Here is a 19,988-nt window from a genome sequence, read left to right on the forward strand (position 1 = left end):
AACCAAAGAGACTATGAATCTATACTCAGAAAACTATAAAGTACTCATGAAAGAAATTGAGGAAGACACAAAGAAATGGAAAAATGTTCCATGCTCCTGGATTGGAAGAATAAATATTGTGAAAATGTCTATGCTACCTAAAGCAATCTACACATTTAATGCAATTCCTATCAAAGTACCATCCATTTTTTTCAAAGAAATGGAACAAAGAATCCTAAAATTTATATGGAACCAGAAAAGACCTCGAATAGCCAAAGGAATATTGAAAAAGAAAGCCAAAGTTGGTGGCATCACAATTCCGGACTTCAAGCTCTATTACAAAGCTGTCATCATCAAGACAGCATGGTACTGGCACAAAAACAGACACATAGATCAATGGAACAGAATAGAGAGCCCAGAAATGGACCCTCAACTCTATGGTCAACTCATCTTCGACAAAGCAGGAAAGAATGTCCAATGGAACAAAGACAGCCTCTTCAATAAATGGTGTTGGGAAAATTGGACAGCCACATGCAGAAAAATGAAATTGGATCATTTCCTTACACCACACACGAAAATAGACTCAAAATGGATGAAGGATCTCAATGTGAGAAAGGAATCCATCAAAATCCTCGAGGAGAACACAGGCAGCAACCTCTTCGACGTCAGCCGCAGCAACATCTTCCTAGGAACATCACCAAAGGCAAGGGAAGCAAGGGCAAAAATGAACTTTTGGGATTTTATCAAGATCAAAAGCTTTTGCACAGCAAAGGAAACAGTGAACAAAACCAAAAGACAACTGACAGAATGGGAGAAGATATTTGCAAATGACATATCAGATAAAGGGCTAGTGTCCAAAATCTATAAAGAACTTAGCAAACTCAACACCCAAAGAACAAATAATCCAATCAAGAAATGGGCAGAGGACATGAACAGACATTTCTGCAAAGAAGACATCCAGTTGGCCAACAGACACATGAAAAAGTGCTCCATATCACTCGGCATCAGGGAAATACAAATCAAAACCACCATGAGATATCACCTCACACCAGTCAGAATGGCTAAAATTAAGAAGTCAGGAAATGACAGATGCTGGCGAGGATGCGGAGAAAGGGGAACCCTCCTACACTGTTGGTGGCAATGCAAGCTGGTGCAACCACTCTGGAAAACAGCATGGAGGTTCCTCAAAATGTTGAAAATAGAACTACCCTATGACCCTGCAATTGCACTGCTGGGTATTTACCCTAAAGATACAAACATAGTGATCCGAAGGGGCACATGCACCTGAATGTTTATAGCAGCAATGTCTACAATAGCCAAACTATGGAAAGAACCTAGATGTCCATCTACAGACGAATGGATAAAGAAGATGTGGTATATATACACAATGGAATACTATGCAGCCATCAAAAGAAATGAAATCTTGCCATTTGCGACGACGTGGATGGAACTAGAGGGTATCATGCTTAGCGAAATAAGTCAATCGGAGAAAGACAACTATCATATGATCTCCCTGATATGAGGGAGAGGAGATGCAACATGGGGGGTCGAGGGGGTAGGAGAAGAGTAAATGAAACAAGATGGGATTGGGAGGGAGACAAACCATAAGTGACTCTTAATCTCACAAAACAAACTGAGGGCTGATGGGGGGAGGGGGGTGGGAAAGGAGGTGGGGTTATGGATATCGGGGAGGGTATGTGCTATGGTGAGTGTTGTGAAGTGTGTAAACCTGGCGATTCGCAGACCTGTACCCCTGGGGATAAAAATATATGTTTATAAAGCTGTAAAAAAAAAAAAGAAAAAAAGAAAGAAAGGATGAATCCCCAAGTTTTGTAGCAACATGGACGGGACTGGAAGAGATTATGCTGAGTGAAATAAGTCAAGCAGAGAGAGTCAATTATCATATGGTTTCACTTATTTGTGGAGCATAACAAATAGCATGGAGGACAAGGGGAGATGGAGAGGAGAAGGGAGTTGAGGGAAATTGGAAGGGGAGGTGAACCATGAGAGACTATGGACTCTGAAAAACGATCTGAGAATTTTGAAGGGGTGGGGGGTGGGAGGTTGGGGGCACCAGGTGGTGGGTATTGTAGAGGGCACGGATTGCATGGAGCACTGGGTGTGGTGCAAAAATAATGAATACTGTTATGCTGAAAAAAATAAAAAAATTAAAAAATAAAAATAAAAATAAAAAAGGAAATAATATAAAAGTTGAAAATGGGTTTTGATAAAGAGAATGTAAAAAAATGAAATCACTTAAAGTAACCAGGTAGTGAGATGACGATGTGGTAGATTACTGTGCATTACTTCATTTTGATTTAATAAAGGGAGGGACAATATATCCTATTTCATGTATGATATTATCAGAGCAATTGAGATGTGTGATTTTTAACTTACAAGTATCACAAGTAGTATAAAACACAGGATATATGGCCTTCTGACCTAACAAACTATCCACACAGTTAATGACACAATTCAAAGGAACTAACTAGGACTCCTCGAAAAGGGGGACAGAAAATAGCTAAACAGTAAGATGACAATGGGCCCAACACAAGTTAGACAATAATTCAAAAAAAACCTACTGAATATTAAGACTTCCAGGTGGTATCAAAAAGTAATCTTAAAGTTGATTATATAAAACACTAATACAACACCTACCTTTTCACCAAGCCATCCACTCCTGTTTATCAAAGAAAAACAGAAATACAGGTCCATACAAGACTTGTACATGATTATTCAGAGTAGCTTTATTTGTAATAGCCAAACCCTTGAAAAATCCAAATGTTGACCAAAATGTTAATTGATACTCTAATTGTTTTTCTCTTGTTTTCAGTTTTCTCTTTTCTCTTTTAGGACTTTTATTACCTTATCTACCTAAGGCTTTCTCTGTGCTTATCCTACATGGGAATTCACTGAGCTCCACAAATGTGTGGATTTACGTTTTTCATCAAAATTTGGTAAGTTTTCATCCATTATTCCCTCAAAAATTTTTTCTGCTCCCATCTCCCTGTCCTTTTCAATTACGCACAGATTGTTTTGCTTAACAGTATCTTATATTTCCCTATTCATTTTAGTCATTTTGTTTTTCTGTTCTTCAGACTGCATAATCTCTATCAACTGATCTTCATATCCGCCGATTGTTCTGCCAGTTCTAATTTGCCGATGCCCTATAGTGAATTTTTTGTTTCACGTGGAGCTTGTTTAATACCTTGATTAAAATTATGGTTTCATGTTTTATACATATATCAAAATTAATCAAACTGTAAATTTTAAATATACCCACTTTCTATATGTAATTATACCTCACTACTTTTAAAAAGTAAATAAAATATATTTAAATCATAATTTTTAAATAGGGTCTGTTTTGATTTAATTGGTAGCAATCAGTTTACATCTCACTCTGAATGCCTATTTCTACTTGTAACTTAAATTGCCCAAAGCTGATCATACATTTTGTAGAACAAAGTTTTTCACTTATGGCTGGCAAAAGAGAATCATCAGTATAAAAGAGAGTCCTCTAAATTTTATAAATATTGCCTATTTTTCATATAAAAATAAGAAAATATAATCTATTAAATACTGATAATTATTCCCCCAAATGAACAGGATATTTTGTAAAGTGCTCGTTCCTGAACACCTGGAATATTAAGACTAAACCTAACTCATCATTAGTTCTTAATTTATTAGTCAAATAACTATTTCTCAACAATTTACTGTCTCTACTTCTCTCACTTGTTTTTTTCCTTTCCTTTTCTTTTTTTACTACTGAATCTAGTGGTGGGTCCTTGCCAAGACACACAGCCAGGATCTGGGCCACAGGTTTGTCTAATGGTCCTCTCACAGAGCATCCCTGAGGATGGCAGGAGAGGAAAAGAAAGTCATGAAGATTATCTAGTCACAAGTACATAACAATAATTCCCCCAGCCCACTCCAAAATTAATTTTCATGTAAATTTAGCCACACAATCTAATCACTACCAAACTCTAATAATGGGAGCGCTAAATAAGGTAGAAATGAGAAACAGCAATTTTGATTGAGAATACAGATAGCTAAGGGCTGGAAGGCAGTGGACGGTCAGGTGGCAGCTTGTGCATGTGTGTGCTAGGGAGAAGTAGGTAGGTAACAGGGAAAGAAAACAAAATATGGGAACAGGGTATAGAAAGAAAAGTGGTAACAAAGACATAAAGACATTTTTGTATGACTTGCAAGTATGTCCTGGGCACTGGTGACAGGGTTTGCCAGCACTGAAAAGCAATGATTAGCAGGTCCTAGTTTCCCTAATGTAGCTTAGTTTGATCATTCAATTGCAGTATTCCCCTTAATTAGAGATAGTAGAGTAGAAATGAAAGGGGAAAATGTGTCTTCACTTACACCTCTCTCATAACATCAGTATTTAAGGCATTTTTTTACTCTGCTGGTTCATAGAATTTATATTGTAAATACAGACTATGAGGAGATAAAAAATTAAGGTAATATCCAGAACCTTAAATTTTTCATTAATAAAATGATGGAGCTGGATTAGATGATTCCCAAATCTCTCTCCTTTGACATTCTTTGACAATAGTTGTAGAGCTTAAATTAGATGCTATGTCTGTTGTATCCAAGTGGTAAATACACACAACTGGATCTAATTACTAAAAGGATCTAATTCTAATTAAATAAGAACTTCAGTTAAAGAGAGTTTACTATGTTTAGATTAGTGACTTTTCTATTTTGGGGACACCATATTATTCGGAACTGTAAATACTGCTTATATAGGAAATTGGTAAAGTATGCATTTTGTTAGCCCATTCACACAAACACGTATTTCAGAAATGCTCTTAAGTTTTTAACAAAGTCTGAATCCTGCATCAATTATAAATATGACTGCATCTACCTGATAAGAATTCTGTAATTTTCTTAAGTTTAATAGTTATATGAAAAGACTTTCCTTGTATCTGACATTTTACTATTCAACAACAGACTTAGCCAAGTTCTACTATCTATCAACATTTCTTTTATCAATCAGCTGAATCTGTTTTTATATTCTTCCAATAAATTTTCAAAAGAGGCTCTCTAAATTTGAGTAAATAGCCCTTTGTTGAGAATAGTAACTGGAAATAGGCATCTCCATTGTGAATAAATATGAAGGTAAGGAGAATCTATAGACAGAATAAGTATATTCTTTAGTTTACTTTGAGGAAGCACTCTATACTTACTATTACATTCTTTATATCTAATATATATTGTTCTAATATAAATCAGCTATAAAATAATCTTACATAAGTGATTTTATAAATGATATCTAAAATTCCTTACATTAAAAAGTAGGCTTTCTATGTGGAAAAATAAAAAGGCATATTCTTGGATATTCCACTCTCTCTATGATATTCTACTTTAAATATAAGGTGTTGAGTAATTTTTTCTTTTTTTCATTTAGGTGGGTCTAAAAGTGATAAAAACAGCAAGTTGTTTTCAAAAAGGACACAGAAGAAATGTCAGTGAATATTAAATTAAAATAACATCTATAGAGTATCTACAGTTTACAGAGCACTTTTACATAAATATCATTTAATTGTTTCAACAACCCATGAAGTATTAGAGATTTTTTATCCAGGACTGGGGCAGGTGGGAGGGAGAAGCAAGTCAGGTATCAAGATACTCATTTCTTCTGTATATGTATTTTGCTTTACTCTCTAGAACCCTAGTCTATAAGGAACTGATGCTACTTACAACTAAACTATAGTGGTATGTGGCCCTAGGTAGCATTTAATTTGAGGCATCATTTTGAGGCTTTAATACTTTTATTTGGAATATTAGTAAGTCAATTGCCCAAAAAAAGTGAATACCAACTTCTATCAGACAAGAAAATATCCCTATGCCAGCTGCTTGTTATCAGAGATCAACTCAATTCAACAAATGTTACTGCATCCCTACATAGCACTAGGAGAAGACCTAAAATATACTGTGTAACAAACAGAGGAATTAATCATCTCCTACTACTTGTCAAGTTGTCTCTGGTAGATTTGTTTCAGTATGTTGCTGAAACTGTATGTTTCTCAACAGTATATCGAGAAACTGAAGTATCAGGGATTATTCTCAAATTCTTTCCAACAAGGTAACTATAACTGCCTAATGAGAGAATCTGTCAGATCATCTGAAAAATGCCCCAATGTAAATTAAACTGAAAGTCTAAAGTTATCATCTACCAAACCACTGAACTCTTCAATAATGTTCACTATTTTATTGTTCGTAATACTGATGAGTAAACCAGTTACTGAGTCAGAACTGTCTTACAAAAAAAACAGGCACAACCAAATGAAGCTCTAATCTCCAAGTTCTGTGGCTTTTAAGTACAGCAACTATACTTTTTATTGTCCAAACAGGACCCACTTCTGAGGCTAAAAGACAGCACAAATGATAATTAGGCATAAAATGGGATTGTCCCAGGCAAACCAAAATGTGTAGTCTCCCTGCTTACAAATACATGTCCCAGGGTCATTCTGTTCTAAGATTACAAAAACAGAAAAGGAAAGAGGAAGTCAGAGAGAACTCAAAGCAAGGAAATATACAAGAAAAAAAAAAACTTTCACAAAGCAAGTTTTCCCTTAATTTCCTTTAATTTTAACAAATCACTCTGAATATTAATATTTCATTTAAAACACGGTAAGAGTCGGGGGGGGGGGCAGAGGTCGTAAAATGAGGGCTAAAGTAAGTTTATGAGGCCGTCAGGTCCCAGATCCCTTCCCCCATCCCAGGAAAATACTGGAGGCTTATTTTCCTAAGAACATAAAATAAAATAGTCATTCCCTGCTCAAGTGACCCTCAGCACAGTTGAATATGTACTCTACTGAAAACAACAGTTCAGGTGAATGCATACATCTGGGATGCTGAATGCAGTTGACAGGGCACTTCCTCCCCTTCTCCCCCCTTGCTTAGTTCCCAGGAAGGTGGCAACCCAGCCTTCCTTCTAAAGGCAAGGGACTTAAGGAGTCCTCTCTGAGAAATGTGACAAGTCTCAAAAGACCTGAAGTTACTGATGTAAGAGGTTCCTCAAATAGCCCAGCCAACCATACCGTGAAGCTCAGTCAATAAACCCTCTTCCTGATGCACAGAGCTGCCAATCAGCATTTCTGTTCCTCACCATTAAATACAAACAAACAAAAATTACCAGATATCTAACGGACCACTTTAATATAAAAGAGGAAAAATATATAACAGATTAAAGCAGCTTAAAGAAAAGGAAAAAATACCTATTAGTAGCTTTCTCATAAAAACGACATATTACATTTATGTAACAAGAGCAAGATAGCATAAAAAGAACAAACAGTTCTTTTTATGAAAGAGAAATTAAGAGAAATTAAGTTCTTCGAAAAAATAAACTCACAGAGGATTAATAGAGCTAAGGAAGCCTTCATAAAAACCATAGCAAAAAAAAAAAAAAAGATGAGTAATAAAAAAGATAAGAAAGTTAAAGATCTCACATCCAATAGGAGTTCCCAAAAAATGAAGAAAAAAAATCATCATTAAAATTCAAGAATATCCAGAGCAGATTCTGAAAGTTTTTGAAGAATAAAAAAAGTCACAAAAGAGAGGACCTGAAGGCCTCAATCTAATCAACAACATCACAGGAAACTGGAAAACAATGAAGCAATGTCTTCAATGCCTTCAGTCTGAATATTAATATTTTACGTAAACCACAGTAAGAGTTGGGTGGGGCAGAGGTAGTAAAATGAGGAGCGGTTAAAGTAGGTTTATGAAGGAAAATTATGTCCAAACAGAATGCAAATTACCAATCAAGTACCAGGGAAACATAAAGACATTTTCAGATATGCAAACTCTGAACCACCCATGCAAGCTTTCTCAGGAAGCTACTGGCAGATCAACACCAAGAAAATAAGAGAATGAGAATGAGAAAGACATGGAATGCAGGAAACAGGAAATTTAACATGGTGGGAGGTGAAGGGAGATCCTAGCAAGACAGCTAGGCACCAGATGTGGACAACTAACTCAGGCTGGAGGTGTGAAGGAGATCAAGCTAATGAATCCAAGTTTTTTATCTTTTTATAAGATTTTATTTATTTTATTTATTTGAGAGAGGGTGTACACATGGGAGCAGGGGGGTGGGGCAGAGGGAGGAAAGAGAAACTCAAGCAGACTCTGCACTGAGCATGGAGCCTGATGCAGGGCTTGATTTCATCCCCCTGACATCATGACCTGAGCTGAAATCAAGAGCTGGACACTTAACCAACTGTGCCACCCAGGCGCCCCACAGTGTCTACAAGTCTTGAAAGGAGACTTAGACAACTACTGGAAGTAAGCAGAAGAAACAAGGCAACTATTAGCTCTATGCAGATTTTTTTTTTAAATGTTTACAAAACAAAAGGAGGACAGGAAAAGAAAAGTGATTGTAGTTTATCACATGGCTCAGCCATGAAAAGCACTTACATACTTAAAATAATTTAGGTATTTGACAATGACTCAACAAAACCAGGATACAATTTGGACTGGGAGATGGGGGGGGTATGAAAAAACAACATACTGGGGATGGAGGGAAGAAAGCAAGTGAAATCCTCATCTCTTATAGAGAAGGATCAACAGATGATGCCAGAAATTGCATAATCAAGAAGCAGCAATATACTCATGTTATTTTGAGAGGACAGCTGAGTAAACTAAAAGTTAAAGAGCTTAACATGCAGAAGTAGACATGGGGACCCCAGGGAGAAGAAGACTTGCTTCCTGTTTTTTTTGTAATAACCTTATAGAACTACTGTTGTCTAAACAAAAAGCATGTATAAAATTTAAAGTATTTGATAAAAACAAAAAAGAAAAAGAAAAAAGAAATGAGGGGATTATTAGAGAAAGAAAGAAGAAATCTCTAAGACATTTTAACTTACATATTAATTTGCTTCAGATTTTAGTCTGTATCATACTTTTTCCCATGATTAAACCCACACCAATATATATGCTACTGACTACAATAATCTGCTCCCATCCATACTCTTCAGGTGTGATCAAAGACAGGGAAGTTTCTAAATCTTACCTCAAGCAGGGCTGCTGCAGGATCACCCTGCAGACTTTTTCCTAGTTTGTCAACCTCATCTAACAGGAACACTGGATTGTTAACTCCAACAGTCTTCAAGCCATTGATTATACGACCAGGCATACTGCCTACATAGGTGCGCCTACAGAAAGCAAGCAAGCAAGTTATCAAGAAGATGTCAGGGGGCAAGAGTGGTATCACTTAGAAATCAAAATTTAGGACTGGGAAAAAGTCATTTAGTTATCACAATAATATAGCAAAGAGGTACTATATATTTAAAAAGCTCTATGATACAACCAAGAGTTACCAGATCCAATTTTTATTTTCTATTTAATTTTGGCTGTAAGTTTCCCATAATATTTAAACAATCTAGTTTTTGCCATTTAGTGAAATTGTGAAACATTATACTTAAATAATATAACTCTTACTTCTCAGGATTCCAAATGTCCAAAGAAGCCTAATAAATTTAATTCTCATGCTTTTCACAGTTTCTCAGAGTACCCTCACCCCTCCCCCCAAAACAAGCACCTTTTTACACACTGAAATGGTTGTCCCAGGGCAGGTTAAAACATCATCATCATCATTTCCTTTATGAAAGAAATCAGAACTGTTTCAAAGGGCCATTCAAAATGCACCCTCTCCTCCCCCTCAAAAATCCAAATTCTTTTCTTTTAATTATTTATTTCAGGATCTTATTTATTTGACAGAAAGAGACACAGCAAGAGGGAACACAAGCAGGGGAGTGAGAAAGGGAGAAGCAGGTTTCCCACAGAGCAGGGAGCCTGATGTGGGACTTGATCTTAGGACCCTGGGATCACAACCTGAGCCAAAGGCAGACGCTCAATGACTGAGTCACCCAGGTACCCCAAAATTATTTTATTTTAGAGGCAATAGATTGTTATTACTTATAGTAAGATCTGGGGTCAAAAGTATGTATATCAAAATTCCATTAATTCTGGCCTTTTGAATAAAACTGTGTTCATCCCACATATATGAACTAGTATAACCAAGTTCAGCCAGATATTTTGTTGTACATTAAAATGTATGAGGCTCCTTTATCATATCTGAACAAGAATTATCTACATAATTATAACAGATCTAGAGGGTGGCATAAATAAAAACAAATGTGTTTGTCAAACTGAAAAGTAACTTCTTTTTTAAACACAGCCAGCAAAACTTTAAGCAGCAATTTACTAATTTTAATTACAACCTTATTGCCTAAGCCATGTGTAAAGCAGATGCTGTTTGTGAAAAGACATAAAAGCCCATCTGCCTAGAAGAAACTGATCAAATGGGGTGTTACAGCAACAGCTTTCTTAGGATAGGCACAAAGCCGATCCAAGAGCAGGCCTCAGTTTCACCACACGACTGTGTAAAGTAGGACAGAGTAAATAGAGTGACCTCTGAAAAGACAAGAAAGCCTTACAAATATCGTGGGAATGCCTTACATCTAGAGAGGGTGACCAAGGCACTGGAACCAAATACAATAAATACTGTGATATTACAATAAGGAGTCAGCACATTCAAGATTTCAGAATGGAATATAAGAAGGATGAGACTCAAAATTAATAAAAGTCTCTCAAATTATTTTTCTTGAGAACATACAGTATTTATATGAGTAAGTAGGGAAGGAAATTCAAAACAAAACAAAACACTGCAAAGCCTCTAAGGGTCATTTCTTACTGCATCAACTTCTCTCTTTTCCTTACTGTTTCTGATAGGTAGATTTCAAAAACAGGTAATGACAATTCTAGACCTAAAGTCATGGGAGAGAAAATAATATTCTAGGCAGATGTCCTTTCTAAAGAAGCAGAAATCTAGATCCTAGTCTATATACAAGCAATTCCTCTAAACTTTTCATTGCTTCCCGGAGCTTAGTGAATAAATCCAAACTCCTGTGAATTCAAAGCTCTTCACAATGCAGTCTGCACCGCCCCACCCCCGCCCCACAGCCTTCCTACCCTACTGTCCCCTCCGCTCTTGCTTTATCTACAATCACAATCCTATTATGGCCCTTGTGCTTTTTTAACCTGTTAATATGGTGCCTTCCTGCCCTTAATACTTTCCCTGCCTATGTAGATCCAGAAATTCTAAACTTCTCCTGACCAACTCTCACAATGTGATCTTCCCCAAAATGCAATGTCTACAGCATTTACTGGCCCTGCAATTCATCTGATGCAGTTACAACTTAGTTTTTATTTATGGGTACCAAGTATATAGCCTTTTCTAAAGAGCCAGTGAGCACGCTGATGATAGTGAGTCTTATTACATAGTAGATCCTGGATACAGAACTGTCAGACTGTTCTCCAAACAGAAGCTTGTTTTCCCAACTTATTTAAGGACAACAACAGACCAACCATGCCAGCACCCGAGGTATTTTTCTTTCACCACTGTGAAGGCCAAACAAGCCTTTGAATACTGCTTTGAACAAACTACTTGACCTAAGTCTCAGTTTCCCTATCTGTAAAATGGACGTAATAAAAGCATATTCAGCCTCATGAAATATAAAACTACAATAAACAATAGGTAAAGGACACAGCATAGTGCCTGGCACACAGTAAGCTTTCAAAAGATGTTCATTGACGTTAATGTCTTTCCAGAGCACCAAGCACACTCAATGCCCTGAGTGTTCTGCAATCACAGGTGACATTCCCCAAATGTGTACCACTAGTCTAGAGGTCAAAGAAGAGAACCATTAAATAGAGCCAAAAGCTGTGGAAAATAAATATAATGTGCTATCTTTGGCCAGGAGGTATGGTAGCAGGCAATCCACTGACTAAAGAAACAGAATAAATCTTTGGACTAGGAATCAGGTGGTTAAAAATGTAGTAATACACAAAATAAAAATGTTCTCTTTCAATATCACCCAAAATAACCGCTTTAAAAAAATAAATTAGCATATCAAGAGAAACTACATAAGTAGAAAATTAATGAAATTAATACTCTTACAAACTACAACTTTTTTGAGGGCAAAAAAAAATTTTCCATATCCTTTTATCGTGTCCTTCCTCATAATATAACATCTAGAAAGCAGCACAGCACAATACAGGGACGTCTTCAAAGAATTTATTTCTTCAATTACTTACTATTCAGCCCATATACATGATTACCTAGAAATTTTTCTTAAAACTGAAGTACACAAGTTAATTTAAAATCTATATGAATTTCTATTTTTCTTGTAACTGGTACAGGTAGTTCATAGATTTATCAGGACTATTCAACTAGTGTATAACATAAACAAAACTGTAAGTGTCTACATGGCTCAAAACGTTAAGTTACAAGATCACCATTTTTCATTTTCCAAAATACAGTCTGGTCTATGCTTCAAAAAACAACCACAGACAACTACAGTATCACGTATTTACATCTCCATGGTAATCAACGACTTTATTACTCTGTCTGGGTATCTTCAAATCCAATGTAAGCCAAAAGGCTGGTCAGCCTGTCACTGTCACTGACATCTAAGTATCAGGAACAATTATGTATTTACTCATCTCTCTCCCAATGTTTAAAGAATGGGGGAAAACGGGCACTTCACCATCACCTTTTCATGCCTGCTCAATTAAGGAGCTTTCATGGGCTACAGTGCAAACTACTGAAGCGATACTTAGGAAGAATCTGTAATATAAAAATGTATGTTATAAGGTTAAGTGGAAAGAGGATTACAGTTGCTTAAAGAAAAGGGTAAAAGCTGCCCAGTGAAAAGTCTGGCAGGAAATAAAATGTTAATAGTGATTATCTTTGTGTATGGTAGAAAACATGAGAATTTTTTTTTCCTTTTTAAAAAAACTTCCAAATTTTCAAAAAAAAAAAAATTCCAAATTTTCTACCAAGGGTGTATACATCTCTCTTCAACTGGGAAAAGTAATAAGCCTTAAAAGAGATCCTAATGATCTCAAAAGAAAAACAGTCTTTAAGGAACTAAAAATAGTCCTTAATATGGCATGCCTAAACAAATCAAATTGTTATTCTTATAGCAGCCATTCCTAAATCTTTTTATGTACTCATTTGCACAGAGGCACTCATTTAAAGGACCAAAGACCTCCAAAATATAAATATGTTTTAATCTTACTTGAATTCACAAAGCACTCAGAGAGAACTTAGCATGTTTGGCACTCTGCTGTGAACACGGAGTGATACAAAGGACAATAAGACAAGCTAAAAACCCTACTCTACAGAGTTCATACTTTTCCCGTATTTATAGTTTACCTCTACAGTAATGTACTATGAATGCCAGAGGCCTATATTATTTAGTCATCAAAAGAAAACAATGGACAATAACTGGTCAGTTGAGAGAAGAGTAAGATCATAACTGACTGCACATATGTTAATGGAGAAAGCCTTGAATTGGGGCCTAAAAATGAAACTAAACTTTAAAGAGGCAAAGAAGAGCTATATGCAAATACAGGTTATAAGGAGGATAGTGAGTAAACTATAACATGTCTGGCATACTATGCTAAAAATATATTAAAAGCTTGCTACTTTGCTTATTTTCCCTTTGTGGAAACTAATAATGAAAGAGCTAATTTATTTAAAACATCACCATTTCAGGTTCATGAAGACGTATCATGGAAAGCAAAAGTTCATTTTTCTTCTCACCCTGTTTGAGCCAAAGATTCCTTGCAATGGTACCATTTTATTATCTGAACAAAGAGCTGGCAAATCACTTCCAAAGGGTTACTATCAACAATAACTTGAGATGTATCATAGCAATAAGTATATTTCACTAAGAAACAACTAACGAAAAACTATTACACAAACATGATTTCATAAAACTTATCCTAAGTTATATTTAATTGCTATGAACTGATTTAAATTCTTTAAATATTTAAATATAAAAATGTTAAGCTATTAAAAAAAAAAAAAACTGTAGGAACAGAGATTCTGTGGCTTTTATGAAAGTGAACAGAAAAACCCCAGTGGAGGCAAACCCAAATGAGAAACGTTGAGAAGACTGTAAAGCTGTACTAGTTAATATGGAGCATCAACATGACTCTCCTTCCTTGAAGCCACTCAAAATAACATAAACAAAAACAATGAGCCAATGTAAAGTCAGATTATGATTTTCCAAGTTTAAGATTTAAATGTAAACCAAATCTTTCTTCTGCTTCCCCACCTCCCATTTCATTATCACTGAACTCTAAAACATACATATTTGTTTTTAAAATCAATTCCTAGGGGTGCCTGGGTGGCTCAGTGGGTTAAAGCCTCTGCCTTCGGCTCAGGTCACAATCCCAGGGTCCTGGGATCGAGCCCCGCATCTGGAGCTCTCTGCTCCGCAGGGAGCCTGCTTCATCCTCTCTCTCTGCCTGCTTCTCTGCCTGCTTGTGATCTCTCTCTGTCAAATAAATATTTAAAAAAAAAATTAAATTAAAATTAATTCCTAATAGCACCTTCCTTCATATGAACAGGTATTTCTAGCGAAAGGCTAGAGTTCTGAGCACGGGAAAATAGGAAAAGTGAGTGACAAAAATCAAGAGAATAAGCAAGGAAGGTAATAAAGCAGCTCTGTTTTTCCCTGGCTATTTTAAGACTGCAGAACAGTGGTGCCTACTCAGAGGCTGAGGAAAAACAAAACTTTGCATGAACTCTAATTGTGAGCATGTGACCAGTACTTAAATGCCAAGACCTGGGTGTTTCCAAAATGCTTCAATTGTCACATGGAACCACTCGTTCTCACACACTCCACCCCATGATTGTGCTATAAGCTACCGTTCTTCCTCCCCTTCTATTAACCTCCAACTCACAAGCTCTGACCTAAGTCCATACTCTGTTCTAAACCTCTGCTCTCCTGAACGGCCACACCCCACTCTATACCTGCTTCCAAACAGGTTTTCGAATAAAAATTTTCTCCAGGCTTTGATGCCTTGGGAGGATTGGTGGGTAGGAAGCCCCCAGTTGTAGGAGGGCAGGCTGCTGTAGGGTTTAATGAAACACCTAGTACAGTGTCAGTGAGGGAGTACTTCCCAGCAGGCACAGAATGATTCAGACTAATCCCATACACCCTTTATCTGGCAACAATCACAGCCTCTATGCATGCCACACATTCCTAAAAAGCTTATATTTACACAAATTTTTTAGGCAAATACACAGCCTCATTTTACAAAAGACTCACAACAAATTCAATTTTCTTAATGATACTCACACATGTGGAAGTATACTCACTTGAACAGATTTTATGTCTAACAGTGTAAGTAAAAACTTAAAACAAAGCTCTGCTTGAAACCAACAATGTTCTTAAGCGGTGAGGACTATGATATTACATACTGCCCACCAACAGTCATCACAAAAATACATTTTTCCACAATTCTGTCACATAAATTAAATAATAATGCTAAGAACAGGATGTTTTAGGTACTATTTAAAAATCAGATTGAATTCATTGAAGCTTTAAAATGTAAACTTGCTTTCCTGAGAATTTAAAATTAATAATTAAAGCTAATTTTTATCAAATGCTTACTATTATGTGTTGGGCACTGAATAAGTGCTTTCCAAGCCTTAGTGAATAAATAATAAACAATGTGGCAAGAAAGAGGACAGATTACCTACATGTCATGTGCTCATGATATTAATTTCATGACAATAATTCCACAAATTCCCTAACTTCCATTAAACACTTACACAATATTATGCTACAGATATCAAAAGAAAGAAGTAAACTAAAACAACTCTGAATGCATGAATCAAGTCACTGGAATGGGAAACATCTCCCAAAAGCTCTTGAGCTAAAATAAAAAGATTCAGGCTCTAGATCCAGTTTCTCCCAGATTGGTATAAGGTGCCAATTTCTTTATAAAAGCAAAGGACAGCCTCTAGTGGCACATATGAGAATAAGCAGGTCTAGGTGACAAAAAGAGTTAGAAATTGCCAGAACGACCCCAATCAATTCCCCAACCTAATCTGCAGCCCTCATTGTTTATTTATTGAAATCCTGGAATGATTTTTCTTTAATGCATAAGAATTGTAAATAAGCAAATAAAAGAGAAAAAGGACTATTTTTCATGGAAAAGTTTCTGAAAAGGTTTCCTGCCTAAGGCCAATGATCTAATGAATAATACAAATGGAAAACAAGATGTTATAAAAGCATCCCATTCTCCCCCCAACACACACAATCAAAGTTTAATCCATATTCACCAAACTGTAAATACGCATTTAAATTAGCCAACTTAAATTGGCAGTTGGTCACTGCCAGTACCTGCATGATTTTCAAAGCCTCCACGTATAATTTAGATTGCTTTAACAACTTTAAGACTGGGAGGGTATGACCTTGAAGAGAGAAGTTTTATCTTCAGTTTAATTAATTCCTAATGGAAGTTAAGCAGTTTCTTAAAAAAAAATTTTTTTTTAAAGCTGAGATATCACTGACATTAGTTTCAGGTTTACAACATCACATTCTTTAGTAAGCATCCATGATTTCTACATTTTAAAGTGTTCTTTAATATACACATTATAGGTGTATTTTCTCACAACTTGCAACTGCTATGAAACCCTTAAACCTCAAAACAGAATGTTCATGCTTTCCCAAAGCATCTTCCAATCTGAGCAACAGAGATCAGAGAACAAAACCATGAATATAACATGCAAATCTGATTCTAGTAATGTTAGATTAATCAAAGACTCAGTTCTCACAGTTCAATGTGTTTTTATAGAAAGGGTGTCAAAATTGCAAGGATAGGTCTTAGTAACTATCCTTTCTCCTTATTACTTATACCCATATGGAAAACAAGCCTTCTTAAAAGAAAGTTAAACTGCAAACGTTTGTTATCAAAGATTTCTTCCCTTCTCCTACCTGCCCCAGCTGTGTTGTACTTATTTTTTAAACTCTAAGAGTTAGGGGTCATTAATTATGAAATGCTACTGGGCCAAAATGAATGTAAAGACTCTGTAACATCTAACCATAACTGATTTATAATTACATTCAAATGAAATTTCAGGAAGGCTGAGGCAAAGACTAGTTATCCATTGTCAGACAAATAACAAGGTTAGTTTGGATGCACCATTACGGTTGAGGCTCTACGCCAGCTAAAAACATCCTATAGATGTACTATAAATAAGTACTATGAGTGTCCTTTTGATTCAAGATATTACAAATAGCCCTTTGAGAAAAAGATATACATTATGCCTTGGCTTCTGAAGGGCTTTAGTCAATTAAAATGGAGAACCAGAGACTAAACTGAGAGAAAGAGTTTACCTGTGTCCTCGAATGTCAGACTGATCACACACTCCTCCGAGTGCAATCCTGTGGAACTCCCGACCAAGAGTTTTGGCCACCGATCTTCCCACACTTGTTTTACCAACTCCGGGAGGGCCAACAAAGCAAAGAATGGGGCCCTTCAGGTTGTTCTTCAGCTGTCTGACAGCCAGGTATTCCAGCACTCTCTTCTTCAGTTTTTCCATAGCATAATGATCATTATCCAGAAGAATCCGGGCAGCTCGAATATCCAGACGGTCTGTCAAATAATCCCAGAAGTAAGCACACAGAATTTTTAAATGGAAGAACTGCTTTTGAAGCTGACAAGAGTCAAAATATGTTTTAGGGAGAAAAAAAAAAAAAAGGTAACGAGACGAGAACAAAAGTGGATCTTTCTAAATGAGTCTTCAGGGAGACCTGGACCTGGCTTCTTTGCTTAATAAGATTTAGTATCAACAGAAATAGTAAGTACTACATACACAATTAAAAACTCAAGGAGGGCGCGTGAGTGGCTCAGTCAGTTAAGCATCTGCCTTCAGCTCAGACTGAATTCCGCAACAGGCACCCAGCTTAGAGGAGCCTCTGCTTTTCCCTCTGCCCGGGTCCTCATGCTCTCACACGTGCTCTCTCACTCTCTCAAAAATAAATCTTTAAAAAAGAAAAAAAACCCTCAAGTTTATATTCCTATCATTTCATTTTCTAGGTACACTTTCCTTTCATGGAGACATAATTTCTACATATTCCATTTGTGCTGGCATTTGTTTATCCTTTTCTGAAGTGTTTTTCTTCTTATTACAGAAGTAATGTATGCTCATTTCAAAAAACCCAGTGACAACAATACAAAGGAGAAAACTGTCACCCATAACCCCATGTGCTCAAGAGAGCATCCCTACCTTTACTTTGGTGTGTACTATGGTAGGTTTTGTACATGTGTGTGCATACACATGCCCTATACCTATTTTTCCAAATGAGATTATATGATACCTTCAAGTTTTGTAAAATGTTTTTTTCACTTTGCATATTATGGACACCTTTAAGGGTCAAATGTATTTTCTAGTAATATTTTAATAGCTATATAATATTCCATTATTTAATCATCCATACTCATTTAAATAATTCCCTACTGCTGAACATTTAGGTTATCTATAAATCTTTACAGTTATAAAGCATGCTTTACCATGGTTCCTTGTATCCTCATAACTAAATCCCTACCTATATCCAAAACCACTTCCTTTTACTAATCTATAGGGAGAGGTGCTGGGTCAAAAAAAATACATAAGATGTATAAAGAACTATCTACGTTCTATCAATTAAAGGCTCCCCAGTAAGGTATGAGTTAGGCTTTAGTTCTACAGCCAAGGTTTCATCAGGTCTACTGATGTGCTTTACTACTTAAAATACTTGTAGATTAAACCATTAAATACTCATGGTCACCAGCAAGAATTCGTCAGCTGAGTGACATCTGGGGGATGATACCTGGCCACATGATAGTACTGATAGAGAGAGGAGAAACTGGGAAGAAGGAAAACACATGCAAGCCAACTCTTTCAGTTATTGGGAATCCGCTCTGCATTCTTCCTACAGAGAAGGAAAAAAAATAGCCTTAAATGGTAGTTTGGTTCCCAAGCTAGTCTGAAAAAACCTAGCTAAGCGGTAATATATGTAATTTAATTATAGCACTGTTGCTTTTAGTTCTGGCTAAGTGATTTGGAAAGGGAAAAACAAAACTTCCCCCTTCCTTGGCTTCAAACCCTAATTAATAAATACATGAACAAATGAAAGATAGTAAGTTTCCCAACTGTTTTATAATGCAAACCCAGACTCTAAAACCTATCACAGCAAACACAAAAGAAAACTTCAGCCCAGTCCCATTCTGTATATTAAAATTCTACTAAATCAAATCTATTCAGAGTAATCTACTAAGGACTAGTGGGATTTATTTTAGTTATGCAAAGATGGTTTAGTATTAGGTTACTGATGTATTTACTACATGACCATGTCCAAGAAGCAAAACTCTCCATCAGAATGTCATTTTGTACCTAAAAGCCACTTGTTATAATGAAATATCCACCCCTAATTAACGTTCAGTAAACTAAGAATAGAATTCCATGTAATTTAGAAAAAATTGAAAACACTCTGAAGGAATTTCTTCTAAGAAATATGCCAAGTAAAGACAATTTTAAAAAGTGCCTCGAACATATGAGGAAAGATAATTTCCATACTACATAAAGTATTGTTTTGTGTCTTTTTCTATACTGGATACAATTTTTTCTGATTATTCTTTTCAATGATTCAAAATGCATGCTTCCTATTTCAAATAATATATGTAGTTACATGTAAAAAATATAAAATGAAATGAGTATTAGCTCCTTGAGTTTTTAGCTGTGTAGTACTATTTCTGTTTATACTAAATCTTTTTTACAACTGGAAGACTGAAATGGTATCTACTGGCCCTTTCCATTCAAGATGGGAAAATCAGCAAACTCATTTCTCCAAATCTTTCCTTTCTGCTTTTGGTGACCTCTACTTAGTTAAGCTTCTCTCTCAACAATCATGAAAAACATTTTCATGGCTTTGTAACCACACTCATAATAATTACTTAGATCTAATTCTATATAGGAATGGCTCAGAAGTTCAACATGCCTCCCTGTATATCACAATTTACCCATTTTCAGTTCTCTGCTGGAATACTAAACAATGAAAAGTATGTTCATGTGGAGCAGGTACACAAATGCTATGCATCTCTAATGCTGACACACACCCAGCAGAGACTGAGTTTCTAGTGTGTGGGTGGTC

The 19,988-nt window shown here is 36.1% G+C and overlaps 1 protein-coding gene across 1 annotated transcript in view; it reads right to left on the bottom strand.

The window, feature by feature from the left end:
• Positions 1-19,988, bottom strand: part of LONP2 (lon peptidase 2, peroxisomal) — a 131,022-nt gene that overhangs the window by 81,109 nt on the left and 29,925 nt on the right. The window contains exons 7-8 of the mRNA XM_047712356.1: positions 17,193-17,451; positions 9,002-9,143 (exon numbers count right to left, since the gene is read on the bottom strand). Coding sequence (XP_047568312.1) covers positions 9,002-9,143; positions 17,193-17,451 — 401 coding nt within the window. The remainder of the gene's footprint in view (positions 1-9,001; positions 9,144-17,192; positions 17,452-19,988) is intronic.

This window comes from Lutra lutra, chromosome 17, assembly GCF_902655055.1.
Source record: "Lutra lutra chromosome 17, mLutLut1.2, whole genome shotgun sequence".
Lineage (NCBI taxonomy): Eukaryota > Metazoa > Chordata > Mammalia > Carnivora > Mustelidae > Lutra > Lutra lutra.